The 9091-nt window shown below is 45.7% G+C and overlaps 1 protein-coding gene across 1 annotated transcript in view; it reads left to right on the top strand.

Annotated features, from left to right (window-relative positions):
- Positions 1-1761: 1761 nt before the first annotated feature.
- DENND3 (DENN domain containing 3) overlaps positions 1762-9091 on the top strand; it is a 38756-nt gene continuing 31426 nt past the window's right edge. The window contains exons 1-2 of the mRNA XM_062626903.1: positions 1762-1905; positions 8472-8745. Coding sequence (XP_062482887.1) covers positions 1822-1905; positions 8472-8745 — 358 coding nt within the window. The 5' untranslated portion in view covers positions 1762-1821. The remainder of the gene's footprint in view (positions 1906-8471; positions 8746-9091) is intronic.

Here is a 9091-nt window from a genome sequence, read left to right as displayed (position 1 = left end):
GTTGTGTTGGAAGTAATGACCCTAAGACAATGGTCTTAGGGTCATTACTAAGAGAATGGTCTTAGGTGGTACTGGGTTAAAGTGGCTGAGCAGTTAAAAATTACACCCTTACTGAATGATTCATCTATGTCTTTCTCTGGTTTAATTAGGTGGGGATATCAGTTACAAATAGGAATGTGACTATATTCAGCAATAGTAAAGCTTAGTTTTAATGTTCATAATTCTAAAAGAATCTTGGAAAAATGGAAAAGGTTGAGAAAAGATGCACATGAGTGATGAGGAAACAAACTTGAAAAGGATGAGTTGTATATCTCTTAAAAATAAACTGATCATCTTGAGCTGTGCAAGGAGAAATCTTATTGTAGTAAAGAATCTGTTTAAGCAGCAGGCAAACTGTAATATGCTCCAGTGGCAAAAAGCTAAGCTAAACAGCGAAAACACAAATGAGGTGCCTAACTTTGAACAGGGACTTTTAGTAATCCCTATTGCAGCAGCTCATCATAAATTGAATATAGGAATCACTCAGATTGTGTGGCCTGAACAAGATGATTTTAACAAGGCCTTCTAACCTTCAAGTTAACTGACATAAATTGAGCCTATGATCTTCTTCTAGCACTTTGAAGTGAGCCCTGAACTTCCAGGTTTTCAAGAATTTCCTTCTTCTCATGCTGTATAAACCGAGTTCCCCTATTCTGCACGTGTGACTTCCCCTAACTTTGAAAGCACCGGAGGCCAAATACTCCTGAGCTTTAACCCCCCACAGACTCAGAGGGTGAAATCCCCACGAAGACCACAGCTCGTGTTTGTGACGTTCTCTGTGCTTTTTGGAGAAGTCTGTTCTGAACCCCGGACTCGTGACCACAAACCCAGGAAAGCCTGAAGCCATTCACACTGGGATTTCTTTTTGAGTTTAAAAGATATGAACACTTTAAAAACCGTGATGTGATGAAACTACACCTCTTACCTTCTGTTTCAGAGAAACTGCTCGCTGGTTTCAGGCACTTTACGCACCAGTCCCAGAGGAAACACGTTTTCTCTCAGTGAAGATGTCCACTGAGCCAATATATACAAAGTGAGTCATTGTCTATTGAAATTCAACAGCTCAAAAGGGAATCCCAGAGTCATGGATGCTGTTTCTCGGCTGTGCAGCTCCAGAGAACCCTCCCAAGGTGAGACACCACAGAGCCTGCCATCAGCTCCATGCTTACAGTTCATCCACCCGTAATCTATATAGTGGCAACTACACACCGCTGCTGAGTCACCTGCAACAAACATGAGGTAATGGCACCACTTATCAAAAGCGCCAGGCCATAACTTCATCCACCTCCCTGACACACCGCAGCCCTGAGGCACGGCAAGCCCTATGGGACAACAGCCCCAGTGGGAGATCAGCTGGCCGGGAGAAAAATGAACTCCCCTTTGGGTCAGGAAGCTTCTTCCCCTTCCTCGGGGGCGTCTCCCTGTAGACGAGGAAAGAAGAACGGGAGCGAAAGGGACCATGAAGGACCAAAGGTTCCAGGAGCTACAAGACCACCGCCTGCAGCCGAGCGGGAACTACCTCAGCCCTCAGCTCAACACACCCTCCGCCCCGCCCCCCAGGCGCTTGCTGCCCTTTGATTGGCCACAGTCCTCAGAACGACGGGACATACAGCCAATCAAAGTGAGAGTTACCGTGAGGGCGGGATGAGTTGTTGTGTAGGCGGATGTCTGCCTGTGAGAGGGAGCTGGCGCGGCGCGGGGCTGAGCCGGGTGTCGCCGGGAAGGAGCCGCTGCGGCTGCAGCTGCCACCCGGTGTCCGGCCCGCTCCGGCCCTGTTGTGCCATGGAGGACGTGCTGCCCTCGGGCCTGCTGGAGATCTGCCTGCTGGTCGGCGTGCCCAGGGAGCGGGTGCGGGCGCTCCTCCAGGTGAGAGGGGTGCGGTGCTGTGAGGGAGCTCGGGGCGGGCCGGGGCCGCGGCTGCGGCTGGGCTGTGGGGCAGCTTCAGTCAAGGAGCCGGGTCAGCTCCTCCCTGTCCTGGCCTTCCTGACTAAAACAACCCAGCAGTAAGGCTAGTAAAACTGCTGGGTTTTCTTGGTGGTGTTATCGGTGGGTAGAGCTGAAATACTTTAGAGAAAGATTGTTTCGACAGACGATCGCCAGCAAAGTAGCGGTAGTTTGGCAGTGGTGTTGAGGAATTAAAGCTTTTTCAAAGGTCAGAGCTGGGTGAATGCAGGAACAGCAAAATGCTGGAACAATGCTGGATGATCTCCCATTTCCCGTCTTCCGTTGGAGATAAGAGCTGAAGGCAGGGGAATAAAGCCTGGAAACTTGTATCCTTAGGACAGTCCCGGTGAGCTTAGTGCTCTTGGCACAACGAGCAATTGAGATATGTTAACAGAAGTTAATGGGTTGGCTTCTGCTTTGCATATGTGGTTTATAATTCGTTTATAGGCACTTCACGTGTGAGTTTACAAAGTCCTCTTCCTGATTCTGCTGTGTTAATGTGTACCGAGGGTTTTATTAGAGAGCCACGAGCAGCCCCAGCTGCGGTGCCGGCACGCGCTGGAAAGCCGAGTTGCTCCCAGGGATGTCCGTTGCCTTGCTTGAACTTGGGTTTGATGGTGTGTTCTAATAGCATTAGATAAAGAAGTCTTTGTTGAACTTACTGCTGCTTATTCACTCAGGAGAGGGCTTTTGCTGATGTCAGCTCCTCAGGTGGTGTCAGCTAAGTAGAGGCTCGAATTCCAGGATCTCATTCATGTGTATGTTCACGATGGGGAAATAAATGCCACAAATGTCACCACCAGGCTTTTGAAATCAGTGTTGTTTTGGCATCTGTGCGAGAAGTAAACCCAAAGGAAGGGGAAATTATTTTTCAGTCCAGTCTGCTCATTTTGATCTCACTGCTTCCAAATAACCTGTGGAGCAACAAGCAAGGAATTGGCTACATAAGATAGAAGCCATTCCGATATTCTGATCCCACTACAGGTTTGGGATTGTTTCTTTGCTCAAGGTATAAAATGGAGTGTCAGAAAGGAAAGCAGCCCCTATGCTTGTCAGTACTAACTGTAGTAGCGTCCCTGCAAGCTGTTATACCACAGGGGTTTCAATCACTGTCTTAGGGTAAGTTATAGATTTACTCCACTTTCTTTTCCTTCTGCAGCACTATCTACAGGAGGAAATGGTGGAATATTTCTTGTGTCTAATTTTAGTGAATGTAGAAAGAAGAGACATAATTGACAGAAAATAACATTTCAAAGGACAGCAATGGACCTCTGATGCTATTTACAGATGAAACAGCAGGGTAAAAATTTTCATAATGCTTCAGATATTGGTCTTGAAAGTGTGTTTGTGCATTCTTAATTGCAGTACAGAGCAATAAAGTCAATGAAGTCAGAGGGAACATGATGTTAACCTACTCCCAAAGTAAGAAAAATCTTCTGTGACTGACCTGTTGTCAGGAAAAAAGATACAGCTCTGCACTGAAGCTCATGAAAGTGAAGCTCCTGGGCTGTCATGCATCAATTGCCCTTAGTGACACTAAGTTGTCACTCTAAGATTTCAATTTGAAGTAATCACAGGCCACTGTTTTCAGCTAGAGATTAGTAGTGGTTTAAAACCTGCCCTAGTGTGGGCTCCTCTTCATGGTGTCACAGGTCATAGAATCATAGAATAGTTAGGGTTGGAAAGAACCTGAAGATCATCAAGTTCCAACCCCCCTGCCATGGGCAGGAACACTTCACACTAAACCATGTCACCCAAGGCTCTGTCCAACCTGGCCTTGAACACCGCCAGGGATGGAGCATTCACAACTTCCTTGGGCAACCCCTTCCAGTGCCTCAGCACCCTCACAGTAAAGAACTTCTTCCTTATATCCAATCTAAACTTCCCCTGTTCAAGTTTTAACCCATTACCCCTTGCCCTATCACTACAGTCCCTAATGAAGAGTGCCTCCCCAGCATCCCTATAGGCCCCCTTCAGATACTGGAAGGCTGTTCTGAGGTCTCCACGCAGCCTTCTCTTCTCCAGGCTGAAGAGCCCCAACTTTCTCAGTCTATCTTCATAGAGGAGATGCTGCAGTCCCCCGATCATCCTCGTGGCCTCCTCTGGACTTGTTCCAACAGTTCCATGTCCTTCTTATGTTGAGGACACCAGAACTGCACACAAGACTCCAAGTGGGGTTTTACAAGAGCAGAGTAGAGGGGCAGGATCACCTTCCTTCAACCTGCTGGTCACGCTCCTTTTGATGCAGCCCAGGACACGGTTGGTTTCTGGGCTGCGAGCGTACACTGAAGCTGGCTCATGTTCATTTTCTCATCAACCAACACCCCCAAGTCCTTCTCTGCAGGGCTGCTCTGAATCTCTTCTCTGCCCAACCTGTAGCTGTGCCTGGGATTGCTCCAACCCAGGTGTCCTGCCAGGAGTCTGCTCCAGTGCAGGCTTCCCATGGAGTCACTAGCCACCTTTGGACATCCTCCTGTTCTGGCATGGGGTCCACCATGGACCTCTGTGGGCTGTAGGTGGATATCTGTTCTACTGTGGACCTCCACGGCTGCAGGGCACAGCCTGTCTCACCATGGTCTGTACCACAGGCTGCAGGGGAATCTGCTCCAGTGCCTGGAGCACTTCCTAACCTCCTTCTGCACTGACCTTGGTGTCTGCAGGGCAGACAGAGAAACCTCTTGCATCCTCTCACTCCTGCCTCTGACTGCTTTTGATCCTGCACAGTAACTTTTTCCCCTTCTTAAATACATTATCTCAGAGGTGCTACCACCATTACTGATGGGATTGGCCTTGGCCAGTGGTAGGTGCATCTTGGAGCTGTCTGGCATTGGCTCCAATGGACATGGAGGAAGCTTCTAGCAGCTCCTTACAGAAAATAACCACACCTCATGTGCCACCAAACCAATTTTTACCGTCTTCTCTAATACCCCCCGGGTGTCAAGTTGTGTGGAAGAATTGAAATGTGATCAAATCGAGCATTAGTAACAGTGTGTATGACTATGTAATGGCCTGCTTCAGCAGGACCATCATTGTTGGAACTAGATGATCCTAAAGTTCCCTTCCAACCCAAACTATTCTATGCCTGTAGCTTACAGGAGAAGGGAAGGGGTTATTACTGTTATCCCTCAACACTCTTGAGGTTACATCTGGAATACTGTCCCTTGTTTTGGTACCTTCATACCAGAGAACTGCTGACAAACAGGAGCAAGACCAGAAGAAGCTAAGCTATATGAAGGCTTAGGTTCTGCAACTTGACTGGATGAGAGCAACCTGATCTAACTTCAGCCATCATTGCTTTGTCCAAGGGATTGCACTAGAACCTCCAGAGATCCCTTCCAACATCATTTTTCTAAGGCTTCATCCTTTTCCCTCCCCAGTTATTTCCTAAAGAAGCCAGTTCTTTCATGCCATTCAAAATGAAATTCACTTTTTCAGTGATGGAAAGAGGAGAATGAAATCAAGGAAACACTGAATAGCTGAGCTCACACTCAGAGCTGTGGTTTCAACACACTATTTCTTGTTTGTGTCTGAAATAGTGTGATCATTGTAAAAACCCTGTCTCTTATCAGTGTTTTGTACAGCATCATTGTTACAGGAACATAACCAGTAAGTGGGGACAGAATAAAATTCCTGACTTCTGGAATCTTGCAGGGTTACAGGAAAGAAAAGGCATTAGCATTTCTAAGAAGCAATGTGTGATGCAGGGACATTTGATAGTGAAAAGCAACAGAGGAGAAACATTTCAAAACAAAGAAGTAACAGTAGAAGCAGAGAATAGAAAATGGTCAAAGAATAGTAGAAACAAGTGAATATTGTTCTGTTGCTGCTTATTCACTACCCCTAAACTGAAAGAGTAAGAAAATATGACTTTGGCTGTAGACATTGATATGAGCTGACTTGAAAGCTGACGAGGGAGTCTCTGGGTCAGTGGCAGCACTGGCAGTGCTGTTCTGGGAAGAAAAGAATTGGTGTTTAGTGCCTCTGTTGTAGTTTCAGACATCAAGGACATGCCATTTCAGAAGCTGTTACCCTTTGAGGCTATTAAATTGCTGCTGTCATACAGGACTTGGGGTCACAGAGATGCCTTCAGTGGAACTTGGGGATTGCCCTGTCAAAGCAACTCTGTATGAAAACCTCTGCAGGGCCAAGCTGCCAAGTTAAGATCACTGCTGTTTGAGTAGGGCTCTGTTTTTCCTGCATAACAGCCTCAGGGCTGAGTCATAATTCTTCATTTCCTTCTGCAGTGTATAGCTGCATGCTATTATGAGAGTGATCAGGTTTGGATTTAGCTGTGTTTCCAGTTGCTTCACTGGAAATGGACATCAGCTGCCAGGTAAGGAAAATGACACTGGAAATTTTTAGCATGGCAGGATATGGCACTCAATGCCCCAGTTTGTAACCTGTTTTTTAAATTCATATGAATCTTTTTAAAGTCTTTTGAATCATGGAATGGTTTGGGTTGGAAAGGACTTTGCGATCGTCCAGTTCCAACCTCCCTCCTATGGACAGGGATGCCTCACACTAGACCATATCGCCCAAGGTTGTGTCTAGCCTGACCTTGAACGCTGCCAGGGATGAAGCATTCGCCACTTCTCTGGGCAGCCTGTTCCAGTACCTCAGCAGCCTCACAGTAAAGAACTTCTTCCTTATATCTAACCTGAACTTCCCCTGTTTAAGTTTAAACCCATCACCCCTTGTGCCTGTCACTACAGTCCCTGATGAAGAGTCCCTCTCCAGCATCCTTGTAGGCCCCTTTCAGACACTGGAAGCTGATCTGAGGTCTCCATGCAGCTTCTCTTCTCCAGGCTGAAATTTCAATGTCATGAAGATAGATATTCCTTCTCATTTGGTTGCTCAGCTGTGAAGAAGATTCCTCTACTAGGACAAATAAACTGAGAATCTCTGTTCCAAAACTCTGATGGTGCAACATTGGCCTCAGTGAAGCAACAGATTTTTATATGTTGTAGCTTTAAAAAGTAGGGAAATGGTAAGCATTGGTTCTCAGGGAATATCTTAAATAAAAGCAGTACTGATGCATTATGCCTGAAGGAAAAAGCAGCCTGTGTGCTTCATCTCTCTTTGAATCAGTTAGCAAGAAGTTAAAAATGAAACAGCTTTTCAGCCACAGTGAGACTCGCCTTTCCTGTTTCCAAATATCCGTTGACTAAACAAAACTTTGAGTGCTGCTGTTTTGACCATGCAGGAAGAGTTAAAATTGCAGTGAGGTAATTGAAAATGCAGCTACTTCTCTGCACTGTGTGGTCAAGAATACAAAAAGTGCTCTCAAGTACAAGGAAATCTTCTCTTCTGATCACTTCCTCCACTGGTGTTTCATAGCAATGCCTTGCTATGAAGGGGCTTTCAGTGCAGTAGTGCTTTACACAGCTGCCTACTGAAAACTGTGGTCAGTTTTACATGCTCTTAGGCTGTCTGTTCCACTCAGTCATCAGTGGATGGAGGAATTATCATGGCTTCACGTTGCACAGTGTTTTAGCAGTGTTTATTGTAACAGTGGTTGTAATTTTTAATTGTACTTTCTGAATTGCCTTCTAAAGTTAAAACCTGGTTTGTGAAAGCTTGGGTGGTGGGGCTTGATTCTTTTTCTTCCCGTAGAGCTTATTCTAAGTTAAAAGCTTTTCCTAAAGAACAAAGATTTATCTAGGGAGTGCAGCTTTTTTTCCCCTTTGTTTTCATTTATTTTTTGCCTGGTTTCTCTTACTACCAGTGTTGATTTTAAGTAGAGCTTAAGTATATATCCTAAGTCTTCAAAGGAGGAAATACCGCATTTCATATTTGTTAGTTTCCTTAACTCCAAAGGCATAATTCCCAATTTAAGAAGAACATGGAGCTATTGGAGCAAGTCCAGAGGTGCCCACGAGGATGATCAGGGTCTGGAGCACCTCCTGTGTGAAGACAGGCTGAGAACACTGGGGCTGTTCAGCCTGGAGAAAGAGAACCTGTGTGGAGACCTCAGATCAGCTTCCAGTATCTGAAGGGGCCTACAAGGATGTTGGAGAGGGACTCTTCATCAGGGACTGTAGCGACAGGACAAGGGGTGATGGGTTTAAACTTAAACAGGGGAAGTTCAGGTTAGATCTAAGGGAGAAGTTCTTTGCTGTGAGGGTGCTGAGGTGCTGGCACAGGCTGCCCAGAGAAGTGGTGAATAGTCCATCCCTGGCAGTGTTAAAGGCCAGGTTGGAGTGAGCCTTGTGTGATATGGTTTAGTGTGAGGCGTCCATGCCCATGGCAAGGTGTTGGAACTGGATGATCTTAAGGTTCTTTCCAACCCAAACTATTCTGTGATTCTATAGCTAAAACAAGAAATTACAAGGAAAAAAATAATTAGGAAGAAGAAGAAACATGTTCTAAACCCCACAATTTTAGAGGTTGAGAGAAAACAGGGTAAAAGCAGTTTAAAAAAAGCCTATCAGGATGAGTGTCAACTTAGTGATTGTTTGTAATTCTTGTTTTGTTTTTTTCTTCAATAGGGTACTCAGAGGAAACCCAAAAGTCTTCCTCCCCTTGATCCCGAAGTGCTTTCTGTATTTGTGCCTCCATTTATCAGCAGAGATGACACCCCGGTGATGAATGCTGGTAATAACTTGAATAAAAGTAAACGCCGGTCTTTCCGAAAGAAGAAAGAAAGACCGAAGGTTGAAAATGTCAAGAGCCTCAATGTGGAGCAGAAAGCACCTGACACTGAGGATATTACAGTTCCAAAGGACATTGATCTTCTTGGTTTGCCTCAGCTGTGCTTCCCAGGTAGGGCAGGGTTCATGCTTCTTAACAAGAACTGGTTCAAGATGTAGTTGGTGCCCCACAGTGCAACCAATTTTATTGCTTTTAATGATCTCTCTTTCTTTGTATTTCACCATATAAAAACTGTGTCTGTGAGCAGGTCAGTGGTGAAAGCAGCTGTCAGCTAACTAGAGGCCCCTTTACTTTGCCTATGCCATGTGAAACAGAGCCATTAGAAATAGTAGCTGCAACACCTGCAAGAGAGGGAAGGTGAAAGTCACTTTGGCCCTTATTGCTCAATCTCGGTTTGAGTGAAGTGTGCACATGCACGTGCTTTTAAAATCCATTTTACCACCCAAAATGACTGAGT

This window comes from Pezoporus occidentalis, unplaced genomic scaffold (genome assembly GCF_034315485.1).
Source record: "Pezoporus occidentalis ecotype Australia unplaced genomic scaffold, CSIRO_AGI_Poc_V1 ctg3, whole genome shotgun sequence".
NCBI lineage: Eukaryota > Metazoa > Chordata > Aves > Psittaciformes > Psittacidae > Pezoporus > Pezoporus occidentalis.
The sequence above is the reverse complement of the archived record's forward strand: the minus strand, read 5'-3'. Positions and strand labels throughout refer to the sequence as shown.